Raw genomic sequence first — 27941 nt, forward strand, 5'->3', positions numbered from 1 at the left:
CGGATGGCCACTAATGATCTCGTTGGTCTTTTTGCGAACATAGCTATTCCGTCGACCCAGTAAATCGGCCAGGGGCGAAAGTGGGAACTAGAAGAGCAAGGCTTTGCAACAAGCCGCTACCCGACTCGATGGATGGAATGGTGGCGGATCTCATCAAGATGAATCGTGCAACTGGATTTGTTCCAGGTCTCGGGTTTGTTTTGCTGTACGCTACTCCTGTAACAAGGTGGTAGGGTACCGCCGGAAGGTTTTTGGAGACTGATCTGTGCTTAAAAGCTGACGGATGTTCGTCTTCAGAAGTGTGAAAGCTGAATACGAGTAAGGAGATTCGCCAGATACTGTCTGCGTAAGTAAGTCTTTAGGCTGCAGCATGAGATTCTTTATCGTGGTATCTTTTGGGTCGGGAATGTGTAGGATCCATAGAAGCGGTCTAGTTGATTCACCCACGGTCTGCAGAATGAAATTCGCACATACCGTTGAAAGGTGCTCTGTGAGAATGCGCATCGTCGATTGACCTATCATGGCACCCTGAAAAACTACCAGAGAATTCTACAGCGAGAGGATTAAATAAGGAGTATGTGGTCTTCTTTGCTTATTTTGAAGTAACGGCGCATGAAAGGCAGGATATATGGAGTGCAGCGGATAGAATGGTGACCCGTTCAACAGTAAAGACGCTATGTATAAGTTGAACATCAAGGCTGTATATTGAAGGTCCATCCAGCTTAGTTATTTTGAACGTCTTTGAAGGCTTTTAATCATCAAAACCAGTCCTACGAGAATTATGTCACAGCGTGGATTGAAAGTCATTCAAACAGTGCTTGAAAAAATGCATTCCGGACCCACCATTTTCCTTCAAGGAGGAATTAATACACAGCTATTTATGGTTCCTTATTTATACCATGGTAAAAACACTGCCCCGAAGGCTCCGCACAGAAGCATGGGAATGGGGGGGGAACACCACTCACCTGTCCGATTTCGGGCCCGTGCCTAATGCAGCCATGAACTTGGGCTACACTATTTAAGTTTACGACACTGACCCAAGCTAAATCGAACAGTCCCTCAACTGATTCGAAGGTCCAGGCGCATGGCAGCATGTAACCTGGTCGAGCATGAGGCAAATGGCTATCTTTCAGTGTTGACAACTTTGATCGATGAGGTCAAAGATGAAAAGCTTTGGTATCCCAAACAACTGCTGTTTCTCCTGGACAAAACAGTTACCCATATTTGCCGAGCGCTTCGACACACCGTTGAAGGGCCCCGACACATAATCAGGCCACACATCAGTCAATGATGCTGCCTGACGTACCACGAGCGCATATCCTTCGCTGAATGCCCAGTTTTTTCTAATCAAAGAAACAAAAAACCAGGAAGCCTGATAATGCATGAAAGGAGGTTGCTGAAATACATAAGTTGTGCAAGAGGGATTCAGGGAACGTGGACCGCGTCGCGAGATTCATCGATAAGGCCGTGGGGATGACGTCTCCCATTCAATAATGGTAAATCTTTACCCAAGTAAGGGTTCTCAAAATGATTTAGCCAGGAAATGTCGGCATCGAGCCGACAGCATGGCCCAGACCAAAAAGACAAGGTATTCTGCATATGTTGATTAAAGCTGCATGATGTGAAGGACTTTGAAGATTCGTAGCTTCCAACGGCCTTTTCCAGAGGAAACGGCAACATTAAAAATTTGTTCACTCGCAAAAATGTGAGCGAATTTCTATTGTAGAAGATGAAAAGGGATCAAGGTAGATGGTAAGAGACAAGAAGTGACGAGATGTGGAGCAGACACAGCATCACGTGCCACACTGACCCCACTGTACCCAGACTGACCGCCTGCCACCAAGCTACAAATTTGTTTTCCCTCCCAGCCAGTACCATTCCCTGCGAGCCGGACACTGCTTATCCTTCAACAATTTAGCTTTCTTGCTGCTGAATTGAATGCTCTCGGTTCTCGTTATTCTCTTCAATTGTGCGGGACAGGCGTATGCCTTCCCACAAGCCTCGTCAACATGTTGCGGGAATCAGATATAGATTCCTTGAATAACCATCTTGCATCCTTGTCCGTGGAAAACAAAAAGCACAATGAGAATCTTCAGCATCTACTTGATCAGTTCCAAAGCCTTCTTGCGGACTACAGCTCCCTGCAAAGTGACTATGAAGAAGTGAAGGAAGGCCGTGAGAAATACAAACGACAGGCTCGCGGTCAGGTATGAGCTGTTGGGCTTCAACAATTTATGCTTTTGAAACCCAAGACTAATCTGGATGATAGGAACGCAATCCTTTCGTACTGGTTCTTGTTGATGGAGATGGCTACCTGGTAAAATGCCCACATGTTCACATCCATTGGTCAACTGGCTCACACCTTCTCAGTTCAAGGAGCACTTTTTGAAGGCTGGAAGTGAAGGTGGCATTGATGCCGCCCGCGAGCTGAGCGACTCAGTGAAAGAACTGATGCACTCCACTATGGGGTCGCAAGCAGACAATTGTCGTATCATGGTCCGCGTCTACGCCAATATGCTAGGACTGTCCAAGGTTCTTGCCCGCGCTGGATTCGTGGGCCATGAAGCACGCTCCATTGCGCCTTTTGTATCTGGGTTCAACCGTGCAGAGGGCCTTTTCGATTTTGTTGATGCCGCTGACAAGAAAGAAGGCAGCGATTTCAAGATCAGAGGTTGATGCCCTTCCCGTAACTCAGCGGATTTTTGCTAACTATACTCCGTTCTTTCCAGAGATGTTCCGTATGTTCGTGGATTTCAACCAATGTCGGCATATATATTTTGCTGGATGCCATGACACGGGTTTTAACTCGCTATTGACTCCTCATCGCGGTAGTGACAAGATCACTCTGATCAAAGCCGCTTCCTGGCATCGTGATTTTGAAAATTACGGCCTCCCGATCAAAGAGTTGCCGTCGGTATTCATGTCTGCCTCATTATCTACTAGCGTCAAACCGACTGGCCCCCTCAGCGTGAAGACCGCCAATACCATCAATGGCGCTAATGGTCACAACACCAATACCAATACCTACAGCTCTAAGCCAGTGTGCAAGCACTTTCAAAAGGTGAGTCTTCCTCAGCAACTTCCGTCTTACAATCACTCTAAGCTGACATATGACCAGGGAATTTGCAGATTCGGTAACACGTGCATCAAGCAACACATCATGCCGGAACAAGAACTGTCTAAACCAACGCTCGAATCTCCTAAGAAACTGTGGACTACTCCAACCATCGTCGGCCGCTCACTCGAGTTTTTTTTCTACTACCCTTCCGCTCAAGGGTAAAGAATCGCAAGACCTTATTCCCATCAATAAGGACGGGGATCGGCTCGACGTTTACTGCCCTCATCCCTCGGCGGATGCTATGGACCGTTATCATCGCCGGGCCAAGGAGTCGAAGGTCTGCAACAGCTACCACTTATCCGGAGAGTGTGGTGACATGAGTTGCCCGTATGACCACGGCGATGTTTCCGACACTATAATTGATGTCCTAAAATACCTCTCTCTCTCCAGTACCCATGTTCTAGAGGCGGAGCTTGTCGGTCTATCAAGTGTTACCTTGGACATATCTGTCAAAAGCCGAACTGCAAGGCCGTCAAGAGCTGGCAGTGCCGCTTTAACCACCGCGCGCATACCCTAGATCTCCATACTGAGAAGTGGGTTGCGTCTGTTGAGCAAACCAATGACGAGAACTCGCGGTCGCCATCGATCAGCGACGAGTCTGTTGGAGACACGTCCTCCCAGAGCTTCAACTACCTCTAGCCAATTCACCTACACAAATTTATTCCCTATCGACCAATCTTAACCCGGCATTTCACGCTTACTGACGGACACCTCCAATGTGTACCGATCCTGTATGTTCTGAAATATCCCGGGGCTATGCGCCAAGTCTGTGCAAAAGGTGGGGAATCGTTCGGAGTTACAAAACGAAAAGGCTTCCCTGTCAAATATTGAGCCGGGAATTAAACGGCCAGGATTACCGCGGTCTCATCCACAAAAGATTGGCAGTTACGACCTGATAGCAATATGCCCCAATCCTTATCCTGAAATGAGTTTAGCTACGCTGAAAGGCGTCCGGGTATTACTTGATGGTAAAGAGTCTAGTAATTGCACAATCCCATTGACAACTCTTACTGAACCCCTGGTCTTCCTAAAACACGTGAGCCGTACATATGCAGTCAATCTCTTCCTCACATTACAAGGTTCAGTTTACGCAGCGCAAGTGGATGTTCTTGTAATTGACACTGTTGCCTACACCGCCACATAGTGGGACGCAAGGGCTCGTAGCGGTGAGGAACTGCCTTTAACAGATCCTGTTTTGATGATGAAGCGTGACATGAGCCTCGTAAAGAGACGATTCCGATTGAGTTTGTGAGCGGGGTTTCTTACTTTTTGCAGTATTGGCGTAGATGCCGCAATAACAGAGCACTGATACCAGATAAGGAAACAGCCCCAGTGCAATCTTCTTTTTTCTTCGCGTAGTGATTGATTCATCTCAATAGACATATCCGTTGGAACAACCAAGCATTAATCCTGGTCTTGATAAAGTCATAGTTTAAAATGACCTGAAATAGGATACCGAAAATCGTCTTGGATACAGGGGACCCGGCGTTGTCGCCATAAGTGTAGGAGAGAGGAGTCAATAAGAGGGTCACAGGCAGACTCATGATTTCTAGTGCACCTCGGTGTCTGAGAAATATTCAGGCTATGCTTTGTTATCTCGAGCGACAAGGTTCTCCTGGCAACGAAGGCGGTTGCTGCTGACATTGTTTTCATGACTCCAGGCCTCAGTGTTGACTGTTCTTTGTCTGGTGTAAATCATATCATGTTCATTTTTCCTTCTTTTGCAACACGACATAATATCCACGAGAAAAGATAGAGTCCCTTGACTGTAAGCATCCTTGTGAGACCGGGTCTGAAGTATAGCAGTGGCGAACTAGACTTCATGATATAAGATCAAGCTTAGACGACATGGCCTCTATAGCTGGTGATAGTTGCTCTTGTGTTCTGTATCATATATCCCACCCCAAGACCGCACATAAATCATATTTAGAGCTTTCTAAAAAGTATTTCGTATTGACGTACACCTAAGCATTCTTGTAAGAGGCAGGACTGCCCCCTCTCCAGATATATATCGATACCACGAACTCGGACTTTAGTAGAACACTCATCAACGTGGCTCATTTCAAAAACACATCAGATCAATTTGTTTCCGGATGATACCTTCCCTCTTATCTGTCTCGAAGCTTGTTTACTTTCCCTTGCCTTGGACCCTACAATAAGCCTCTTGAACATCTTCTCGGGCGTCCATTAAAAGAAGCCACCTGGTGATACAAGGATAATTGTCCAAGGGCAGTCCGGCAAACTTATGCTGTCGGACCCAAGGCTCGTAGTGGAAATCAACCGCCGTGACCCGACCAGGAAGGATACTTTCGCCCCGGACTTCTCCAGTTGCTGCTCTAGAACATCGTAGCAGCGGTAAGTCTGCGCTCGATATCTCTGAAGAGCATCTTCATTCTTGGTCGGGTGGAAATGTCTTTCTAGAATTATTATCGTGACTTAGCTTCATCGGGATAGAAATTTACTAACGTGAACCAGTTGGTCTGGCCAGTCATTGGGCCAAGAGTGGAGAGCAGAAAGTACTCCCACTTGTCGAAGTCGATCAGTTCCTGGGCAGACCCACCGGGAGGTCCGATCATGTTGCCGACGTCGTATACTCTGCGGACATAGTTCATACATGCTCCTGACTCCCAGGCCACAACACCCGTGTTTGGATCTTCAAGTGCAGGTACCCTGCCATTCTCATTAATTTTCAAAAAAGAAGTACCCTTCACACCGGTGTTAGGGTCGTCGCTGAAGTCCCATAACTTGACTTTGTATGGAATGTGGAGCGCCTCTAGAGCGATCGCGATCTTGACTGGATTCGGACCCGAAGTGTGAGCATGCAAAGTAAGAGGTTCCAGATGGGCATTCATGTTTCTTAGTCGTAATGATTTGCTCTTGAGTATTTTCTTGAGAGTTGTAAATGTTTCGTGCGGGGAAGTGGACGTTGCGAAAACTTGGAAGGTTGAGTGAACTCAAAATGATGTCATGGATCTTCGTCAATCTGCGTTGAACCATGGACGAAATGGTGAGCTTATTTAGATCGGGTTCATAGTTTAAGTGAAGTAGTAGGTCAGGTCGACAGAGAATTCGTTTGAAGATGAGAATATACGAAGGTTACAGATAGAGACGGATGAAGTACCGGGACTAGTTGGACATCTACCACCTACTCGGTATATCCGGGTTCTTTCTAATTTCTGAAGGAAATACCTGGATATTGTGCCTGATATTTGATTATTGTGCAATCATTTGGCTTGAAAACCCTGACTCAAAAACACAACAAGCAGCTCGCTAAGTTCAAACATTCCAGTCAGCCGGTGTCCCTTGGACTACGGGTTCCACACCAGGTGCATTATCTGCTGGAAGAAAACAAGCAATTCTAGGAGGTGAACAATGTGAAGGTCATACCCGTGGCGTGTTGGCAGGGAAGTCCTATGCCGAGATGCAAGGGTACTGTTACCCATTGCCACCCAGCCCATGAGAAATCTCGGGTCCAGTCCAGAATGAAACCTCTGAGGAGGGTGCTGAATGCTACCCGACAACTCTTTGACTCGATATCCTTGACGGACAGGAGGTGCACATGGGTGCTGTGTCCAATCAGTCGTGCTCAACTGTAATTGTCGGAAGTGCCGGAACTAACGACAGGCGCTGACTGGTGGTGAGCGGAGACCAATCTGGGAAGTCATATGTTTCGTTTCACCAACCTCGTACTTCACAATTTCGGACTACAGGCCCTGTATCCTGTTCCCAAGTGGTTTTCATTCTTGCCAAATTGATTCACACTGCACACTCTGGTGAAAATCTCGGAAACATTATCTTTGTGCCATATCTTGTGCCAGACTTTTTACTAACGTTCAATACACGTTAGGATTACACTAAAGCCGCAGGCCACGCCACCGTTGACTCGGACAGCCAGGCCAGATACATATTAGTGAACGATGATGAGTTTCGGCGTTGAATTATAGGGATGTCTGATATATCGAAGGAATCGTGGTATCATGAGCATATTAGTCTATAGCCGCCAAAACTAAAAAAAATTGAAAATCAACGAATAAAGTGGAAGCTTCAGACAGAAATCGCGGCTACCAGCGCCTCCATGGCGCAACTATGGGTTGTAGCATCGGCAGGGTCATGCAATGGGCCAGCCCAATCAACGCCGAGTTGACCCTGTCCGTTTCGGTCGTTGTTCCAAATACTATCGGCAGAGCTCATGATCACCTCTTTGTAGATGTCGTGTGGTGATGCGCGCTGCAACATCTCCAAGTTGCGGATGAAAATACCCTTGAACTGAGTTGCGTCGGGCTCACAGTTGTCTGGCTCACACGAGTCATGTAGAACCTTGTTGGAATCAGTCAAGGTCCCAATTGCAGCTTGAGCAATTGTATTGGCAGTTTCGAGGTATGTTTTGTTTGGGGCGGCTTTGTTAAGCTCGACGAGGCCGCCGAGTACAACACCCTGGTTGTAGGACCAACTGAAATGAATAATGTTAGTTTGGTGTAGATTGAGGCTCTTTTGGTGGTCAACATACACAGTAGCACCGTTGTTTTGGCAGTTGTCTAGAAGTCCATCATTGATCGTATTGTTTTCGCCGATAAAGCCTTGGGCCAGGAACCAGTTCCACTCTTTCTGAGCCCAGTCGACGTAATAGTCTTTTTTCGAAGGCACTCTATTGGCAAGGTGTGCTGCGGTGGAGAGGAAGAGTTCGTTGGTAATTGCGTTCACGTAATCGTTGGACGGGTTCCATGGAATACCACCGTTACTGCAGCGGGTACCCCAAGCCTTGGTCTGTACAGAGAGTTAGTATCGAAACAATCCGACATAGGAACAGTACACATACCAAGCCATCGAAAATCCCTTCGGCAAGCTGGAGATACTGATTGTCTTCGGTGACATCGTACGCAGCAATCCATGCAAGGGCCCACCATCCATCATCGTCATACGCCGAATCAAGCCACTGTGAAGCATTGACAGCTTGATTGACTCGCGCGCTCAAATCACGCGCGCTATTAACCTTGACTTCGGGGCCTGGTTGGGGATTCTGAGCAGGGGCCATGATCAACGTATTATTGAAGATATAGCTAGCATTTCCCATGACGGATGGGTCAACCAAAGCTAGATCAGCAACCACAGTCATAACGTTGGCGCAATTCCACCATCCAGCAGTATCCCACAGGCCAGTACTGGGATTGTACCATGTCTGAAGGATCCTAAACGCATCCTCCGCTCTTGCCCTAGCATCGTCGGCAACCGTAGCACCTGCCAAGAGGGATATGGTAAGCAAATAAGTCAGATAGCCATGGGAAGAGAACAACATGATGCAGATGTGCCAGCACAATATCCTACTTAGATGGAATGATACATATGTGCTCCTTAAGTACAATTACCAGGATCTTCACAAGTTCCTGGGAACAAGTTGCGGAGCAAAATAGATATGCATCCTTGAGGCCGAAGACCCTTGGTAGGCTGGGAAGCTCAGCTTCACAGGCAGGACCCACTGATGCGCTTGAATGAGACCCCCTGATCTGCATGATCGACCATATTCATGTTTTCCGAAATTGAGGTGATTTGCGACTTGCAGTCGGAAGCTAGAAAACTCATCTTAGCAGACCGAATCGCATTGACCTCAGTTAGCTTGCAAATTGATGTGATTCATCAAGGGATGGTGTCGTTGTGTTCAGTGTTCAGTGTTTTGAGTAGGGCTAACATGGACCCGCATCCCTTGCAAGGCACACCCCCCAACCTGAGCTCTCCATCTTGGTACAAGTGCGTGGTATGATCAAGAATTTCTCGGAAGTGGTTTGGAGCCCACTGTTCATTCATCATCGCGCCCGCGCAGGTTCTACAAGTCTGAAACTGTTAGCGATTTGCGCGACAATCATCACCACACTTATTCACTGAATGATATGCCTAGGCCCGGGCCTTACATAAGGTTGATTGGGCATAATAACCCGCAATATGCCCACTTTAAGCGCTTCACCAAAACCCAGGAAACCCAGTCAGGTTTTTGCACAGACTGCGGTCTATCGCATGCTATACTTTCCAGCAGCAACGTGAAATGGGTAAAATGGCTTGACGCATTCAAGCCAGACACGCCGAAAAGTTTCCTCGCGTGCATGAAACATGCATTGTTCGTCCACATGCTGGTTTACCCCTTTTACTCTGACGTCAGCTGAAAGCCGCGCCTTTTACCCGGCACTTCATGTCTCAGTGCGAATCGAAATGGCTGCAATGATCTTGAAGACAGACTGAGTCTTATTTTATTGGGAGACATGACGTTAGCGTGGTGCTCGGTCGCTAGGGCGAGACATGCGTCTTTGAGAAAATAGAGAGCTGTTCATTGCGAGAATTGCGTGAATTGGCTCAATTGGACAGCTAGTAGTAGATTAATACTATTCGTTGGGACAAGAAACTTGTGGGTATCGATATGTCGCTAAAGATAAGCGATGTGTGAATGCATTTTGACCCTTGGCCCATAATATTTATCAGTTTGTTGATGGCAATTCTATATGAGAAAGGAATACTCAAGGAGTATGACTCATCACCATGTTTAGCGCTCTGATTATCATCCTAGATCATTTCGTAGTGGCTGAAGTCTTGAAGGCATCGTAGCCCGCTCCAAGAAACTGGAAGCGCTGAGTCCACTTTAGGTCACAATGACCGTGCAAGTCGACCTTGAGATAGATCCGAGGTGAAAATTGATCTCCTGATGGTGCAATGAATATGGTGATTTCCACCACTTTAGATGCTGGTTTGAAGGCAAAACTACAGAATCAGCTTCACGAGGCGCGATATTCCAAGATTGTAACATGTTTGCTTCAAGGATCCCAGGCGACTCTGTTTCTGTTTCAACTACCGTACACTGGTTACCTTTCAAGAATTTGGAAATGACAATTGTATTTGAATTACTTAGTTTCATCACGGATAGGATTAGTGATTCATACATACAAGCGATGCATTGCCTAGGCTAGATATCACGTGAACGCCTCTAAAGCGGTAGTCAGTTGAGACAACGTACATGTTGCTTTTTAGAGATAGCTCCTATCCGTAAATAGAGTCAATTTTCAAGGCATGCAGGGTATCGTGGAAATTGCTAAGATGGCGGCAGAGGCTAATATAGTGACTCTTAGCGCATTTTCAATGTCTTGCCATGAACTGCCATCTCTCGCAGCGACCGGATCAAGTCCAACAAATGCTCTTGACTTCAAAGATCCTTCATGCCAGCTCTAGCGGTCTTCATAGACGGCCCATAATCTTAAGGAGTGGAAGGCGGGGAACATCAAAGTCGACTACATCCCTGGATCCGAGATTGCCGTCGTTTGCTGAGACACCGGCAACAATACTAATGCGAGATTTTATTGCCAGAAGGAAGGTTTCGCTCTGGGGTCTCTGAGTGGGTTTGAAGCCAGGTAAGTTTTGACGTTCCCCCGGGTTGATCAAGGGGTGCGAATAGTGCGTGAACGTGGGCCCAGAGGCAGTAGGGCGTTGCAAGGGACAAGAAGTCCTAACGATCGATAGTCAATACGAAAATTAATATCACTAATTTGATGCAGACGTTGATTGCGACTAAATAAGATGGACATGATAGTCACTTTAAGATGCGGGAAATAGCCCCGCAAATGTTGTTAATTCTGACTCACTTCTCTCCGCCAAGCAGAGTTAACCGACATCTTCTTCTCAAGGTTGAGATCGCGCCCTTTCCCGATAAAGCCAGCTAGCTGGGTCTAAACAAAACAGGAGCCCAGGGTACATAAACCTCTCGAGTGATTTCATCCTTCGGTCAAGGCCTCCTCGACCTGCGCTCAGCGACGTAATAATGAGCGAATACTCTCGCTACTCCAAAGATGATATTTCAATCACCAATGCGACCCTCGGTGATATCCCGGTCATTGAGCAAATGATTCATGTTGCATATTCCAAATATATCCAGCGGATTGGCAAGCCACCAGCCCCCATGACGGCAGACTATCGAGAACTCATGCAGACACATGAGATTTTTCTTCTGCACAAGCCCGACGGGAAGATAATGGGGTCAATCATGCTTCGATCTGACCCACCTTCCAACTCAATTGAGATTAACAACCTCGTGGTCGATCCTTTGGCTCAAGGCCGTGGATACGGGCGAATCTTGGTGGGCTATGCAGAGAACATTGCCAAGGCCCGAGGTCATTCTAGCCTCACCCTTTATACCAACGTCAAGATGTATGAGAATTTGGGACTTTACGTCAAACTCGGCTTTATTGAGACGGAAAGAAAATTGGAAGATGGCTTTGAAAGGGTTTACTTTCGAAAACAATTGAATTGAGGATAAAGACCGATTCGTTTCGACTATGCAGTCACTCGGTGTGCCGAGTGGGCTCTAATGTCAGTGAAATTGACAATCAATCTCAATATTCGAACATCAAATTCAAGATTGAAAGCAACGTTCAAGGAAAACCCCCCTAGATGCTGAAGACTCAAAGCTTAATCTCACCCAACGTGAGAGCTGAAGGCACCAATGTCTCGATGCTCTCCAGAATCGCAATGGCGAGATGGACTGACGCTATCGCGGTGTGCTTAAGGCTTCTACAGTATGCATATAGAAATCCGGTTGTTCGCTGCTCAAAATAGAACTAATTGAAATTTCCGCGGTGTTTATTATTCAAGGGTTTTCACAAGGCGTTAAGAGGATACAAAGACGCCCCAGATGAAACTTCTTTATTGTGCTTACGGCGTCAAGTTCCCCGAGTCTTTTACAATGACAGGCCCGCCGGTGGGTTGATGTATAAGCTTACTTTGGCATCAGCCGTTCGTGAAACAGCGATCGAATCTCATTTCATTGGATAGGATAAACATTCTGTTACCCCGAGTTATGTTGTTTGCCTGATTTACTTCCTTATCACCTCGCACTTATGGGCCGAGGGAGCGATCAAGAAGTAATGCTCAGGCCTCATGCTCTTTTCACTCACACTCGGAGCCAGTCCCACACTACCAGATTTCCTAAAGAACTCTGCTGCTCCCAGACGTAGCTCCATCCAAGAGAGATGAATGCCCAAGCAAATTCTAGATCCGGCTCCAAACGGAGATAGTGCCATTCGTGCTTGTTCCGAAGCTTGACGTTCTCCCGGCAACCAGCGCGCGGGGTCAAATTTGTCCGGGTTGGGGAAGAGGATAGGATCTCTATGAATGGTGTAGCTCTGGGTGCTAACTGTGGTGCCAGCAGGGATGTAGAAGCCCGCCAGGGTCACGCCGCCCTCCGGTACTGTTCGTGGTAAAGAACCAGGGGCCGCACCATATAATCTGAGAGTCTCTGTGATGGTGGCGTTGAGTGTTGGAAGTGACTCAAGATCTGCTTCATTGTATTCATCTCTCAATGAGATGAGCTCCTCTTCGATCTGAAGTCGTAGTGACGGATGGGACAAAATGGCCCAGATGAGATAGGTCAGGGTCACAGCAGTAGTGTCCGATCCAGCAATGATGAGGTTACCTGCTTCAGTGGCAACTTCCATATCGCTCAGCGCCGAGCGGTCCCTCTCTGTCTCATACACTAAGCCCGAGAAGATGTTCCGGCAAGACTCGCTGTTCTTTCGGCTATTTTTCACTGCTCGCTGGCTGTACTTGAGCAAATACTCATCGGTCCTAAACATATCGCGGAATGACTGGAGTGGGACGTATGGACCGATAATTCTGAGTATAGGAAGCTCCGAGCCGATCCCACTTCCTTTCGTGGCCGACTCAAGGATTCGAATGTATTCATTTTTCTGGGTTGTAGGTTAGCAGTGGCATAGACAGACGAGGGTGTAACTTTACTTGTCCAGTTCCAAGCATGTTGAATGACTCCCCGAACATCAGATGGCCACTGACATCTGTAGCCAGAAATGTTGACCATTTCAAAATGTCGCAGATTCCGGTCGTCTCCAACTCATTACAGATTTGTGACACCATTAACTGGACTTTCTCCTTGACAACGTGCTCCCAAGAACCACGAATTGCGGTTTTTGAAAAAGGCCTGGCAAACAACTTTCTCCTTTGTGCGTGATTCTTGACGTCCTGCATGGCAAAAACTCCTTCACGACCTGGAGTGAAAGTGCTGTACCAATCGCTCTTCACAAACCCGGAACCAACACGATGTATCTCCTTAAAGTCTGGCAGTGATGAGACTGAGACCTCTGTAGGTGAGATCCGAACGATTTGGCCATATCTCTGGTGAAGATCATGGATATAGTAGATTTGCTGGCCGCTAATCGTCGCGAGCTTAAGAGGAAGGCGAGTGAACCTGGTAGTGATCGGTCCTTGGATATGCCAAAGAGGCGATTTGAACACTTTGTACAAGATCTAGAGATGCGTTTGTGTGAGTACAATCCGAGTGGATTGCGAATTCAAAGAGACTTACGTGGAAGATCCATCCCAAGGCGGCGATAGCCACATAGAGGCCAAGGCTGGTTCGGGCTTCCATCTTGAGACACCCTGGGCTCGAAAGCGTAGATGTTAACTTCGGGGGATGTTGGCTACTGGGAGTGAGTCTTATAGCAAGTTTACCGAGCCATCGCTTGGCCTGAGAGTATGCGCACTGGAAAGTTATAGGCGGTCCATGAGATTATCATCATGAGTTTACCATATCGGCCCCACACACCGAGTGTTGCGAGTGGGGAAGCCGACGTCCCACGAAATACCAGCGACTCCCCCGGTTATTGCCCCCAAGGAAGTACCCGAGAGCAAAAGTGTTCAGCATTGGGCGAGAACAAGGTGGGCCTTGTAATTAATCGTGCAATCTGACCGTCAGCCTATTTGACCAGGCCAGCAATCCTGATCATGTGATCGTTTCTCGTAGATCTGTCTGAAGACGAGACTACAAGCCTCACAGAGCTGGCGTGTTACTAGATTGATCAGATCAGTATTCTTCTATAGATATATGGAGACATTTGTACCAAAATTCAGTTGAGAATCACTCGTGAAATTTCCAATCCGGTGTAGTAGAAACAGTTACATGGGAATCCTTGAAAATACATGCCACGCCAAAAACAGAGGGCACCCTTGCCCCCCGGATAATATGTACAAAGCTCAGTCATGGACAATGAAGAGGGTATGAAAAGTCATTGAAAGTTAAAAGGAAAGGAAAAGGGTCAGGGACATGGAGGCACCAACATCCCACGCCGAGATGATGGGATAGGGGAGGCGAAGAGATTATTAGCAAGGTGCGACATGGAAAAAATTTCGTATATGCAACGAGCATGAGAATAGCTGAAAGCTTGAAAAGTAAAAGGCTGAAAATTTCTAAGGCTTATATCGCATGGTTCATCGTCGCCACATCGTTCGCGATGGACCTTCATTGAACTCGTCCTTCTGGAAGTCGTCTTTGCTCGAGCGCTCGCTGGAGCCTTCGCCGGCATATGCCGGTTCGGTTGTAATCTCGATAGTTGTCTCCTGGTACACCTTGCCCATTGGGTGCATTTCGACACCCGGCTGCACGATGTTGTCGGTCGAGCCCTCCCGCTCAACGATGGTCTCGTGGCTGAGGCCCATCTTGCGATTGGCGGGATCGGCGGTGATGGTTGTGAGGTGGTTGTCGCGTCCTTTGCTGCTGGCGAACTTGTTGTAGGAGCGATCGTGGCTGGGCTCGGAGTCGACAATGAGAGCGCGACGGGTAAGGGTGTAGAGAGTCACATCGACAAGTCCGGAGCTGGTCATGATAGCACCTATGAGGTAAGATGTTAGTTGATCCAAGCCAGGTGCAAGCATCTTGTTACTTCTACTTACCGGCGCAGCAGAAGAATGTGATGGGAGGAGTACTGCTGTTAGCTGTAGCCATACGACCAGCAGCAAGTGGCAGTGATAGGACGATGTAAACGATGGGATAGATAGTCATGTATCCGACCACTCGTCGCAATCGCTTCAGACTCTCCAGCTGGCTGTTTCCGAGAATAGCTGAGGCGGCAATCTGTCGACGAAGTTGGAAGTACATGATGGCGTACAGGCATACAGTTCCGAATCTGATGGTTTCTCGGTCAGTATGTGAGAACCCCCCCATAGATTGGAGATCATAACTCACTCAGCAAGGAAAATCCAGATATAATGAGTCCACAGACGAACAGTCTCATACTCCTCGCTGATCCAGCACCAGGCGCCCGAGGGAATGAAGACGTCGGCTCCGTACATGCCCAGAGGAATGATCACCATGAGGGCAATGAAGGCCCAAACACCGATGACAAACCAGCAGAAGGTTCTGTGAGACAATTTCTTGCCCCAGACGACAAGCAGGAAAGTGTGGAAGGCGATAGCAAGCACAAACAGACCGGATCCGGGATCACCAATCTGAAGCCAAAGACCCTGCAGGAAGCATCCGGCAGTGCCAGATGAGATCTTGTCGGTGGCGATCCATTTGAGGCAAATCAGGAAGGCCAGGGATTGTTGGAAATCCGCGAGAATCAGATTGTAAATCAGGACAATATACTGGTTGTAACCGATGTATCTTTGGTAATTTCCTCTCCAGAAGAGTAATCGGTAGGTGATGAGAGGAGAGAAGGCCTCCCGTGGCGAGGAAGGAAAGGAAAGCCATCACGGAGACGGCAATAAGGCCCTGCCGTTGGGCCCTGGGGAGCGGGTTGATATCCAAAGTGATATCGCTGGTCAACCGACGGTCCAGCTCATTTGCCAAGGGGTCGGTCCTCTGCATGAGGCTCATCAGAGCGATGGCGGCCATGCTGGATAGTTTTGGTGTGAGCTTCTTTATAATACTATTGCCAACACGCGAACGAGAAAGGAATGTGAGAGTAGCAGCAATACGATATCGGCGTCAAAGAGGTCGAAGTCGAAGCTCGCTCAATAGGCACAGACGAGAACAACCAGTCAATCAAAAGAACACCAGTCCGTTGAGATATCTGATACCTCGAGCCTCACCCACAAATGACCAGACAGGCGGGGGAAGAGTGAAAAGCGACCAGGGAGGCAAATGCAAGTGCGGGACAAGATTATTAAAGTTCTTCTGTTCAAATCCAGGTCCGCAGCGATGGTACGGGAATCCACCAAGATATTTTCCATACCATGGAGCGAACTCTAAAGACAGCTAGTCCACTTTGATTAAGGAGAGCATAGCAATCGGAGTCACACAGGCCTTCAGTCAAGACTCGGGTCTCCACAGTAGGACCTTTCCCTGAACTGAGCCTTTAGGATCATCTCCGTGAGGGCCGATGGGAGAGCCCATGTTTTGAGGCGAACAGCTCCACAGCCTCACACAGTCCAAGATGGTCACCTTGTGCCTAAGAACAGGGGGGCAACCAAGTGGGGAAGTGTATGAAAGTTCCGCCACGAGAGAGTCCGAATAGAACGTGGGCTAAGTTTGGTCTACTGTAAGGCGGCTAATATCCACCTCGATCAGCGTCCGAGCGTGCCTTACAGTATGCGGCGGATAAATCCATGGAAAGTGCCGAATAAGGGCAATGCTTGTTCCTGGCAGGCCGAGTGATCTCAATCTTTGCCTCTTGGTTTTTTTTTTCCCGGCACAGTTGTCACGCCGGTGAACCTTGGGGGGGAAATGCACGAAGCATATAGCGCCACCAAAGCTACTCTCCGCGTTACACCTAGTAATAAGACCGGAAGACCCAACCACTCACAACCTTTGATTCAATCCTCCCGGTTTTTTTTAATTTTTTTTTCAGCTGCAGGGGCCTTCTGGAACGCTAGCGGAAGACACGGGCAAGTTTCACCGCGTGTGCTCAGATATCCCCGGTAGATTATCTTTCACAAAGGCTGGGCCCCAGAGCAGCGTTCTCAACTTTTGTCAGCTTAACTTGAATGGGCCAGGAGCTCCGTGCCGAGTCGAGCGGGGACATGATGGACTAGAGCCACTCTGTAATCTTCTCAGGCACCAGCCAACGGTGTTGCAGAAAGTAGCAGGGGGTCCATCCTGAGAGAGACCTGGGCACCCCCGCAGAGGATACATAGCTGCCGACCAATGCCCCAGAGAGGAACTCTTGTCACGTAGGAACATTACTGTGGTTTGCGAAGGCATGATTTCAGGAAGAAAACATGACGATCGCTTTCAACGAAGGATTATTGAACAATAGTGTGAAATGTCGGGTGGCAGGGCGATTGGGCCGGGAATAAGCTTCAATCCACACCCCCTTGCCAACAAGTGAAACCGGCCTGTCCGCTAAGCATCATGGTCATTAATACCGCGGCTGTGGCTTCGTCATAGGCGCTACATTAGCTCTCTGTGCGAAACGGCTATATTGCGAGCGGAGTCTTGATCAGACTGCTAGAATATGCGGTCAAGCTCAATGTTGATTAAAGGCCAGCACTGAGCAATTCTGGGCCAATACGGCCTGGAGAATCACGCGGAATATATATATATATTTTTGGGGGGGATGGTGGTACGGAAGTCTTTTGCACATGAGTGTGGTTCACTCGAGATCCGACCCGCTGAAGATTTTCTCTCGGGACATCAATGGTTCCCGGCCGAGGAACAAGCAATCCACGAAGGGTTATGATGTGCAGACCAGGCGCCTTATTTGAACTAGCGCGGTTTTTGGATGGAGACCGGGCATGATCAGCAAAGATATCAAGGCCCATGATGGCGATGCCTGCACACGGCACCGGGTCTGGAGCCGCCAGGAGCAGATTGCTATTTCCACGCGTTGCCACTGTGGAATGCGCGACCCGAGAAAGCCGTGTACAGTACAATTACTGCAATCCGTCCTATGACAAAAAGGAAGGCTAAAAAATAAATGCATTGCGAATTGCGAGCCGGCAGTGTCCCCCGCAGAATTATCGCACCATGGCCGAGCACCACATTCTCAGGGGTTTTTTAAATTCTGTCATCCCAAACCCAATTGAACATCTGTGATCGGGGATGTACGGCGATACCCCAGGAACCATGGAATTGTGTGCCCTGCCAAGTAGAGCGACTTTGACTGATGTGTCTCCCTGACCTGCCCTTTTTTCGCTAGCTTTGGCTTCCCCCCGGGCCCCGCTAGACCCGCCGATCCAATTGAACATGGCGTCGGAGTAGAATCTGAAATGAGCAGTAGGGAGACTTTCTACCCCCTTTGACGTTGGCCCAAAGCATTGTCATTGGCACTCTATCGACTAAACGGTCCCACCGAATCTTCGGTGCAGATTCTCGGTCTTCCCCGCCCGCGGAAATGACACTCACACCGGCTCATCATTCGGCTATCGAAAGTACCCATGGACTATTCGAGATCATTGGGATCTGTTCGTGTCGGTCTTCCAAGAACCATGGTTACTGAGCCGTATGTCTGGTTCGGTTCGATCCAGATCGATGGTTGGAAAGATTGGGGCCGGTATGCACACATCCACTCATTCGTGGGGATGGTGGCGCTTCCCCCCTGTAGCAGATCACCGACCGGATTGATATCCGTCTGGGCGCTCGCCATGGGTGATAAGTGCCGAGATGATTGGCAGCATGGTTCTTCGGACGGAAACCAAGATACAGTACTCCTGATGTGAGTCGAACTCAGTTTCTTGAGTCAGTGTCGATCTTCATTTCCATTTCTCACTCGAGCACCCGCAGGCATGTCGTTCTGATGGCTCGTTTTTGGCGTCTTCGGCTTCATTTGCCCGCTCTACGGTATCAGCAAGAAAGTCGGAAAATTGTCTTTTCGTCCGTTGGCTTTAATCCTCCGGTTCTGAGGGCCGTGCAGATGGCTCACGGATCGTTGGAGCCTATACCCGGTCCGGGTCGACGATCACAGAGATCTGCACTGATTAGACTTCCAGATGGGACCCAGCTGCGACTGTCAACGGGAAAGTGCCACGAATGCCCCCTTGGTCAGGATGTGGAAATTGAAACCTCGGCAAAAACTTCAATCTTGCCGGTCATGGCAGCCGAGACGCGAGAGTTCAATAATGTAAGTGACAAGCGCCAACGGCACACGGGGATCTCGTGTCCAAAATGCGCACGACCAGCCTCTCGGGTCGGAATGAGACTCTCCATTGCTTGAGCCGACGAGGATCGCCTCAAACCTTGTCAGTTACCCTCCGATTTGTGTGAGTCTATCCGCACGCCAAACCTAATTCATATGTACCCTTCTCAATTCTTCAGTCTATTGATACGCCACGCCCACGAATTGAAGATCGGGCCATGACTAAAAAGCCCTCCCCACGAGACCAATTTTGAGGATCGGAATCCCAGTGATGCGGATCAATGTAGAAAATCCCCGTCTCGAATGGCCCAGGCTGTGACTAGTGAATCTGTGGGTTCCCTATTCCACGCTATCTCCCAGTAAGGGCCTTTTTAGGTGGCAAAAGAATTAAGAGCCAAATAAGCCTGTAAACTTCCAGCAGTCGTATCTAGCAGCCTCAGAGGCATAATTTTAATAATCTTGGTAGGCATGTACGTAAAAGAATTGCCGGATCTGAGCTGATGCATGATGAAGACACAAGAAAGAAGTAAACCACCGCTAGGCGATGCGATCCCCTCAAGGAGTGGGGAATTGGGACGTGGAAGTGGCCGGAAGAATCACAAGGTAGAAATCCCATGTTGAGTCAAGCTTTGCTCTAAACTACCAACTCAAGGAGCTATCGGCAGAATTCACCATCTGTTCTGAACGCGCACAGTCGCTTCATATCCCCTCTCTACTACAATGAACCTGGTAGAGCATCACATTGTCCTTTTTCTTGTACTGGTGTGAGACCGATGTCATCGGCAATACAAGACTACGAGGTAATACTCTATTGCGCAAAAAACCACCAGTACCCCCTCATTGATGCAGCAGGAGAATGAATTTCCGGGCTTATGGCGCGTCCGCTCGCAGCTGACCAAGGAAGAGGTGAATTGTAGACTTGGAAGGATAGTGCTCCCCGGCGTGAAGGGGACATGCGCACATGCGCATTGATGACTTCTCATCCATCCCAACATCCAAAGTACTCGACTATGCATATCTGCGGATGGAATGAAGAAGCGCTTAGACGGACGTCACTGTTCGCCAGGTCGAATATATATGTCTGTGTTGGAGAATGCTGAAGGTCTTCAAAGTGATCATAGAGCTCAGTTCTTCTAGTGTTGAATACATACATGCCATGAGTTTTCAAGTCACGTATCTTTACAGCGGCGCTAAACCACAATTCTGGAAAAGTATTGGTCAAGCTCTAGGACAGAATCTTATAATGCAGGATCATCTGAAGTACCAGATTTTGATCAGACGATTCTCAGATCTAATTGTTTTGAAGCGCTGAAACTGAATGTTCACATTTTTGCAGTGATAGCAGGCTTTCTAGCGTCCCAGCTTTTGGTGTGTCATCACCTACTCCTGCTCCTTAATTCAACTTCAATTTTGAATGATGTAAGTTGGGTGCTTTGAAGACAAGCATGGCTTTTACGGGCATGGCCAAAGAATACCCGGACACCTGAGTATACGACTGCCATCTTTAGAAAGATTATTTTTACATGAAATCAACCTGATCAGATTCAACGCAAAAGATACCCGTCATCTCATGGTATTCATAAATCATAAAAAAAAAGTCGAAGCGACCAAATGACTAAAATAAAGAGCCTCAAATGGCATGCCAGACCTCAGGCAATGTATTTTGGGATGGGAAGTGGGTATCATCGTCATCAACCAGCACAATGCAAAGTATTCTCACGTATGCAATCCTAATCTTGGCCGCTGACCTAGATCCGTTCTCGTGTTGTTGCCATGCAGCCGGATTACCTTCGGCGGGAATTCCGCGAATCGCGCCGACCGACCGGGGACGATTCTTCTTCGTCCTCCTCCTCAACGGGCGCGGGTGTGCGTCGCTCAGTGCGTCTTTTGGGCCGGCGCCGACGGTTGGAACTAATGTTACTAGCGGAGTCATCGGGGGCGAGAGAGCGATCGTCATCGAGGAAGTCGTCTTCCATTCCGCTTTCCCATTCATGTTGACTGAACGGGGTGCCCAGGCGTGCTTCGACGTAAGAGCCGCGTCTGCTTTGATTTGCGACCGAGAGCCCAGCGCCGCGCTCTCGAAGGGCGCGACGGACAACTTCGGCCTTGAGATGGAGGGCTTCAAAAGCGTCCTCCATGGCTTCCATGCTCAGGAAGATATCTCGTTCAATCTCGGCGAGTGCAGCAATTTCCGTCTCCTCGTCCAAGGCGATTGGGCCTCCGAAGGAAGCTGGGGATGTGGGATTGCCGGTCGGTTGGCTTGCGGAACGGAAGCTTCCATCCATATAATTGGGGGTCGGCCCGCGGGAAATGCCTCCTGTACTGAAGGGGGTGTTGGAGCGGCTGCCACTCGAGCGAGGATTGAAAGAAGGCACAGCATCTTCGGCACCGCTACGGAGGAAACCGTCAAAGCGGCCGGAGATGAGAATTTCCCATTCATCGTCACTGATGGCGGCGAGAGTGGCAAGAACATGATGCAGCTCCGGATTGTTGAGCATGAACATGGCGGTTTCGGGATCGCGTGGAAGGGATTGCAGCCTATACAGTCGCTGGATTGCCAGCGAGCAAGACACCAGGGCAGATGGCTTTGGTCGAGGTTTCTCATCATCCGACCGAGGAACAGGAGTTGAAGAGTTGATGCCAAGTAGGGCGCAGAACAGAGAACGTTGGTGATGTTCAAGGTGGGTGAGCATAGCAAAAGTCAAAGTCTCGTCGTCCACTTCTTCCGGCGCACTGGTCACGGAATCATTTTGCTCAGAGAGCCATTTGTCTACGGCAACCTTTGTCTTCCGAGACTGTCGCATGAAATGGTCGCGATATTCTTCAGGGACATCGATATCAAGCTTCTGCATCGGAATGTGTTCTTCTCCAGGCAAATCTGATTCCATGGATGAATGTGCCATCATGAAAGGCGGCCACATCGGTAACTCTCGGCGTCCAGAAACAAGCTCTAACACCTCTCCCCAGCTTACTCCTTCAGGGCGCTCCTCTAAATCCTCACGGTCGCACATCAGGCAGTGGCAAGGCTCCGAGGAGATATCACGCGCGAAAACGGCCTCGAGTCGATCGAGTAGTCGCCGTGCCACCGACCTGTAGCCTGTCGCGACAGCAAGAGACCCATTCTTGCTCATGACCTTATTGTAGTCATCGAGAAGGCGATTGAACGGATCGAACACTTTCGCAGCCGCAAGCTGAGGGTGAGTGGCAGACTGGGCGAAGGGATCAGATGGGCTGGGCCCGACCAAAAGTGTTCGAGGAACCTTGTTCTCGAGACCTCCATGCTGGAGCAGATAGTCGACTCTGGGAATGGAAACGGGCACCTGAGGCGGTGGTGGAGGGGGTGGGGGTGCGCCATATGATGGGCCAGACGGCAAGTGTCTTCCGTAGTCGATCGATTCATCACTAGGAGTATGACGATGGGATGCTGATGACCGGTTTTGTGACCGAGAGGGAGGCTTGATAGGCGGGGTCACGGACTTTCGAGGAGCCGTGTGTTGCTGGTTCGGGGCGATGGAGGTAGCATCTGATCCATTGGGTGATTGAGCGCCGGCATCGCGGACTGTGACATTTGATTGCGACAAAATAGACGAACTGGATCGCTTGGGTAGTTTCTTTTCTTCGGAAGACTTGGTCTTAGAAGACCTGTGGCTTGTCCGAGGAGATGTCTCTTCCGTCTCATGCTTCTCCGATTTGTCCGTTCTCGATGATTTCGATTTGGATGTATCAGTCCGCGATATCTTGCTGGATTTCGTCTCTCCGTCTCTCTTCGATCGCAGACTCGAGGACGACCTATTGACCTCGGTCCTAATCTTGATGCTCGCTTTCTTTGCCTTGGCCTTATTCGAACTATTTTCCTTTTCTTCTTGCTCGCCGATCGCACTGCCCTTGCGCGAGGAGGACTGGTCGAGTCCCGTCAGTGGCGGACTCGGCGGGGCTTGGTGGTTATCGCGGGCGTGATTGCCATTTGTCTTGGTGTTTTCCTGGTCCTCGGTCAAGTCGGTCGGGTCCGGTGTGGGGATATTGGCTTTGCGAACATCTTCCTTGCTGTGCGCTTGAGAGAACGTAGGATAAGGCAGGCTGGTCCTCGACTCAAGGAACGAGGCGTTTCCCGAGCGACTGGCGTCGAGACCTGGCATCGAGGACCTGCGAAGAGGGGCGCTGAGCGAGGTTGATTCGGAAGTGGAGGAGCGAGCCGTTGGGTCGGGGTCGGGATCCTTGGTAGAATTGCGGGAGGGCCGAACCAGATTCGAACCCTTTGGCTGTTTAGATGATTTCGAAGTCGTGGAGGAGGTTGGGGGGTTTGGACTTTCGGCTCTTAGCGCTATTAGGTCTCACCGGGAAAAACATGGCTCGTGAGAAATCGTAGCCGTACCAGGTGGATCCCTTCGAAGCCCTGGGGCCCGCTGGTTCATTTGGTCCGTCGGGGCTTCCCTTAGAGCTGGGGTTGGGCTCCGCCACTTGTGATGCTATTTTAGTTTCAATACGTGTGCTGCCTGGCGCTTAAGTCGCTTGATTTCACCGTGATGACAGGCGCTTGACGTCGATCGAGGGCGGGAGACACATTCCGCGCAGGGTCAGTATCGAGGCAGAAGTGGGCATTCAGGTACCGAATGCATGAGAACCGGAGACTGAGTTGGGGCAAACCACTTTATGCGGTGAACAGACCGACACTTTACCTGGTGGATCAGTTGGATCTGCATGAAAGCCCAACTGCCTCGAAGCCAACGGGCTGAAACGCGATTCCCGAGGTCAGATAAATAGATGAGTCACGTGAGGTGTACATGGGTTGACATGGGGTACATCGGGGTACATTGGGGAATCAATTGCCCTGGCCTTCCAATAGAATACATAAACAGATCACCTCCACGCCGTCCATGCTTTCTATCTCGACCCATACCCGATTTCACGCTACTTCGTAACAGGACACATAGGAGAGTCGTCTTTGAAGACGGGCAAATGGAGCCCATAATACAATTTGGACTTATCGCCACACAATATTTAGTTGATTTGCACTCGTCCACGTTAAATCACCCGAAAGTTCTCATTTGCGCGGAGTCCTCGATGACTCGGTTTTGGCTTACTGCTTACTGAGTTGAGTCACTGGAACTTCAGCGTCGTGGGAGCGAATCTTGGCACTCATTTAAAAGAGACTCTTTGGACGCTGAAATCAAGTACTTTGATAAACGCGATGCGGCTATGCAGGGGTGCTTCGAAGAAATTTCGATGTTGAAGCATACTATCGGGCACTGGCCGAGGAACAAAGCGTGAGTGTCTGGGAGATAACTTGTTTTCGAACCCAGGTTAAAACTCCTCAGCTCACTTGAAATCCATTCGTTGCCTTTCTCCCTGGCGAACATTCAAGTATCCAATTACCATCCTCTTGGTGTGCCACCCCGCCCTTCTGTGCGGCCCTCATCATCTTTTCGCTTGCCGGGGTTAGGTCGCCTGTGTGATGGTCCCAGATCCAGCCCTCCTTGAGCCACATCCAGGCCAAATAAGCGCGCAATTCCTTGTCTTGGGGGAGAACGGACTTCCATTCGGGAACAAATCCGTCCGTGGTGGCACCTGTTCCTTTCCAGTCCGTGGCGAGTCCACGCAATGCATCTCGACAGAAGATGCGCCAGCTGTCCAACGAATAGGCTCCAACACCGGGCAAGTGCGCAATCTCCCATGCTACCCGATGGTCCTCGTCATCGGCACATTCAAGTGGACCAACATCCCGACCGTCTAGCTTCCGGGGATAGTGAAGCTTGCGGTATCGCTTGTTTTTGACAGGAGGGCTGACTTGCCAAATCTGCGCAATAGAAATACACTTCCTTGCTCGCTGATTCTGGAAACCCAAGCAGTGGATCATGGATACAAGCTCAGATGGGTTTGCGATCGCCATGGCATCGATAGTCGGGTAGCGAGCAAAGACTCTGAACAAGATAGGAAGGGCGACCCCGCCTCGAGTACGGTTGAGGAAGATTGTCGCGATTATGAGCTTGAAGGGATCGTGGGCAAGCTGTTCTTGTATGAGACCAAATGATGGAGCATCGATAGGTGGAAATGGCAAACACGACTCTGGATCACCCGATAGGGACGGAAAATAAGGCGAGACTGTGGGAAGTTTGGGCCTTGAAAGCCGTGGAGTCTCAGGCCGGAGTGAAAAAGACTGTTTCACTGGGGTACTAGGTGGTAATGTGATCGGCGGCGATAGAAAACGTGTGCTTTCGGTGGAAGCATCATTCGTAGAATGGAGCAGGAGTTCATCGTCACAGTCGATATCGCTGAGTACGTCACTTAGCGTAGAGTCTGACGAGATAAAGTCCAGATCTAGACCCGTCCACGCTAGAATTTGGCGAGTTTCTTCGGGGATCGGTATGTGCCGGGTGGCAGTGGCACTGGTTTCATGGCGTTTTGGTGCGCTAACGACAGGGAAATACTTCGACAACACCTCATCACTGGGGGGTCACCTCTTGCGAATCATTGGTTGTCAAAAATCCACTGACCATTCTGCCGGATTGGGTGACAAGGGCCCATGCCTCATCATATCGGTGCTCCTGTTTGAGGTCCTTGAAGGAGGAGTCGCCGCAACTGCCGTAGATTCGCTATGGACGGGCGTATGCTGGCGTTCTGCACGCTGCTGGTCTGCGTTTGACGCATTCTGAATGTGTAGGTAACTTTCGCGCTTCTTTTGTCTCTTTTTTTCTTTTTTGCGATAATTCTTCGCTTTTTTCCCTGGAAGCGACAGCTCCGTTTTGGGGCCAGGCTTGACACCATGCGTCTTGGAAGACTGATCAGCAGCTTTCTCATTATCATTGTGCAGGCTCATCGCTTGATGATCTTGATTATGACTGGATTTTTCAGGGTTGGTCATGGCGGGTATTGTTTCCTCTGGCAGTTCGCTAGGGATTGCGGGTTCTGGGGAGTGACTACTTAGAGTCATGTCGATAACGGTGTGGTCGAAGACACTTTGTTCAAGGGTACTGCCTGAACCTATCCATTCATTTGAATAATATGAGGGCCCTTGGTTTCGCTGAAGCTTCTGGGGACGGGTTGCTCGTTCAACAATAGGCGGCAATTCTGGTTTCGGTGGCTGGCTGTCATGTTGACTGCCCAGAGAAACTCTTGGTGGGGCAAGTTCGATATGCCGTTCGTAGGGAAGATCATTCCCATTGATCACCTCCCCAACAGTAGCCAAATCATCGGCCGGCTGGGCATCCTGAGTATTGGCTTGTTTTGCTCCGAGATTTTCTGCTTCATTCAGATGGTTTGATATTTGCATGTCCTGTTGAGAGCCCTTCTGCACAGTTCCAAATCCCTGGGCCGGGTATTGCTCACAGGAAATGTACTCTGGAGTCTTGGGAACCAATGTCACATTCTTGTCTTTGCAGAGGCTTCCACAGCCATTGCGCTGAGAAATGCTTTGCACAGTTTGTTCCACATGAGGTTGGGTGGCATTATTGACTTCCGGAGTGCGCTGCGGTGTGGCCTGCAACGAAGAGACTGGAGATTCAGCCGAGTCCCGTCTACTTACTCTGCTCTGCCTTCTCTTACAAGATCCCGCCTGCTCTGAGTTGCTCAAATTTCTCTTTCGAGACTTGTACCCATCATTAATCTCTTCTCCAAATCTCAGGTTTCGGACGTCTCCTGTAGTATCGGCGGGAACACCGATGATACTTTCCATAAAAACCCTGCGCATGTAGACGATGAATGTATCAATGTCTGTAGCATTCATCCCAACTGACGCTGCCTCTCGGCGCATATCCTTGACAAACTGTCGCCGAGCAGACTGTCGAACAGGGACCTCCAGATTTTGCATAAAGGGATGCGCGAGCACAGACTGAAAAAACTCCTGCCTGCGAGACGGCTCCATACACGCGAAAATGACATCCTCCTCGGCTCTAATTTTCTCGGCTGCGAGTTCCTGGTCTGCAACGAGGTCATAGATTTCGCTATTTGTGGGGATCTGGGGTATGCCTCCACTGTTCGATTTGGCATCGGCAACGATATGGACATCCGCGTGGAGAGCTTCACTGTTGTGGATGTCGTCGTTGCTGTCTTTGTTGGTATTGTTCTCATCGTCGGTGATATCGGAGTCTCCTGTGACCTTGTTTTCATTGCGACCTAGCCTTTTTTCCTCGTCACTGAAGTTGAACTCCTTTAGCATGTTCCCATCTCCATGAGAAAAAGAACGTGGGTGACTGTCGGTGAAGTTGTAGTCCGCATCTTGACGGCTCGCTTCATTGTCGATTGGGATGGAATCGTCGAGGCTATCCGGATATTCATGGTGGTCATCAACTTGTTTGCGCTCCTGATTGTCACCCTGGCCACTGATTCTCACGTCTTCTCTGTTGAGCATGGAGCCAACATCTTCGCTGCTGAACATGGGATCATGAGGGTCCGTCATATCGCGGTAGGAAAGGCCAATCGTGTTACTTTGAGAGTGATCCTCTTTGGAAGCGAATTTCGCACTCTCCACTTCAAGTAGAGAATCGATGTCAACATCTCCCTCGTCGTCGGTGTCCAGATGGATCACAGTGATGTCTCTCTGAGCCGCACGCCTCGGGGTTGTAATAAGCTTATTCCTACCGGTAGACTGAGATCGGGAGAGAATCCGCGAATTTTCTGCCTGGCTCTCACTTTGAGGGGTGTGCGGATTCGATGTACCCGTTAATGACCGGCTGCCAGAGTATTCTGGAAAATGGTCATCTTTGCACTCGAAACTGGCATCCTCGGACAATATTTTTTCGATGGTACGTTCATATTCATCGTCGAATGGCTTGTAGGTCGCTGGATCGAATGTGGGAGGAGGAGGGACAACGGCAAGATAGTTTGATTGTGACATTTCTCAAAAACCGACTTAGCGAGGTGACTTGTACAGCAAGAAGGTAAGTCGCGCGAAAAGAATCGACCCGTGAGTGCACATACAGGTATTTTGTTTCAATGGAAAGGCAATTGAGCTCGAGTAACTTCATATGATCAAATAGGAAATGAGGACGTCG

The 27941-nt window shown here is 49.2% G+C and overlaps 8 protein-coding genes across 8 annotated transcripts; 2 read left to right on the forward strand and 6 right to left on the reverse strand.

Moving 5' to 3' along the window:
• Positions 1 to 2009: 2009 nt before the first annotated feature.
• On the forward strand, positions 2010 to 3757 carry N7477_002852 (zinc finger CCCH domain-containing protein; the record flags this gene model as incomplete). The annotated part of the gene is made up of 7 exons (XM_056964515.1): positions 2010 to 2207; positions 2270 to 2317; positions 2371 to 2671; positions 2730 to 3061; positions 3119 to 3229; positions 3276 to 3533; positions 3575 to 3757. 7 exons carry the CDS (start codon positions 2010 to 2012, stop codon positions 3755 to 3757), a joined length of 1431 nt encoding a protein of 476 aa, XP_056824468.1.
• A 1548-nt stretch (positions 3758 to 5305) lies between these two features.
• On the reverse strand, positions 5306 to 5970 carry N7477_002853 (glutathione S-transferase family protein; the record flags this gene model as incomplete). Its single annotated transcript, XM_056964516.1, has 2 exons — positions 5306 to 5531; positions 5585 to 5970. 2 exons carry the CDS (start codon positions 5968 to 5970, stop codon positions 5306 to 5308), a joined length of 612 nt encoding a protein of 203 aa, XP_056824469.1.
• A 1192-nt stretch (positions 5971 to 7162) lies between these two features.
• On the reverse strand, positions 7163 to 8411 carry N7477_002854 (putative glycosyl hydrolase; the record flags this gene model as incomplete). The annotated part of the gene is made up of 3 exons (XM_056964517.1): positions 7163 to 7568; positions 7626 to 7882; positions 7935 to 8411. 3 exons carry the CDS (start codon positions 8409 to 8411, stop codon positions 7163 to 7165), a joined length of 1140 nt encoding a protein of 379 aa, XP_056824470.1.
• A 2499-nt stretch (positions 8412 to 10910) lies between these two features.
• On the forward strand, positions 10911 to 11399 carry N7477_002855 (GNAT family N-acetyltransferase; the record flags this gene model as incomplete). The annotated part of the gene is made up of 1 exon (XM_056964518.1): positions 10911 to 11399. One exon carries the CDS (start codon positions 10911 to 10913, stop codon positions 11397 to 11399), a length of 489 nt encoding a protein of 162 aa, XP_056824471.1.
• Positions 11400 to 11961: 562 nt separating this feature from the next.
• N7477_002856 (cytochrome P450) lies at positions 11962 to 13529 on the reverse strand (the record flags this gene model as incomplete). The annotated part of the gene is made up of 3 exons (XM_056964519.1): positions 11962 to 12834; positions 12884 to 13408; positions 13467 to 13529. 3 exons carry the CDS (start codon positions 13527 to 13529, stop codon positions 11962 to 11964), a joined length of 1461 nt encoding a protein of 486 aa, XP_056824472.1.
• Positions 13530 to 14368: 839 nt separating this feature from the next.
• gprC lies at positions 14369 to 15773 on the reverse strand (the record flags this gene model as incomplete). The annotated part of the gene is made up of 4 exons (XM_056964520.1): positions 14369 to 14769; positions 14831 to 15063; positions 15123 to 15598; positions 15633 to 15773. 4 exons carry the CDS (start codon positions 15771 to 15773, stop codon positions 14369 to 14371), a joined length of 1251 nt encoding a protein of 416 aa, XP_056824473.1.
• A 4965-nt stretch (positions 15774 to 20738) lies between these two features.
• On the reverse strand, positions 20739 to 23090 carry N7477_002858 (uncharacterized protein; the record flags this gene model as incomplete). The annotated part of the gene is made up of 1 exon (XM_056964521.1): positions 20739 to 23090. The coding sequence occupies one exon, from the start codon at positions 23088 to 23090 to the stop codon at positions 20739 to 20741; it is 2352 nt and encodes a 783-aa protein (XP_056824474.1).
• A 1175-nt stretch (positions 23091 to 24265) lies between these two features.
• On the reverse strand, positions 24266 to 27784 carry N7477_002859 (putative pre-mRNA splicing factor; the record flags this gene model as incomplete). The annotated part of the gene is made up of 3 exons (XM_056964522.1): positions 24266 to 25397; positions 25446 to 26442; positions 26494 to 27784. The coding sequence occupies 3 exons, from the start codon at positions 27782 to 27784 to the stop codon at positions 24266 to 24268; spliced, it is 3420 nt and encodes a 1139-aa protein (XP_056824475.1).
• Between the last annotated feature and the right edge of the window lie 157 nt (positions 27785 to 27941).

This window comes from Penicillium maclennaniae (assembly GCF_028827695.1).
Source record: "Penicillium maclennaniae strain IBT 15551 chromosome Unknown utg000003l:1.0-5670915.0:1.0-5674809.0, whole genome shotgun sequence".
Lineage (NCBI taxonomy): Eukaryota > Fungi > Ascomycota > Eurotiomycetes > Eurotiales > Aspergillaceae > Penicillium > Penicillium maclennaniae.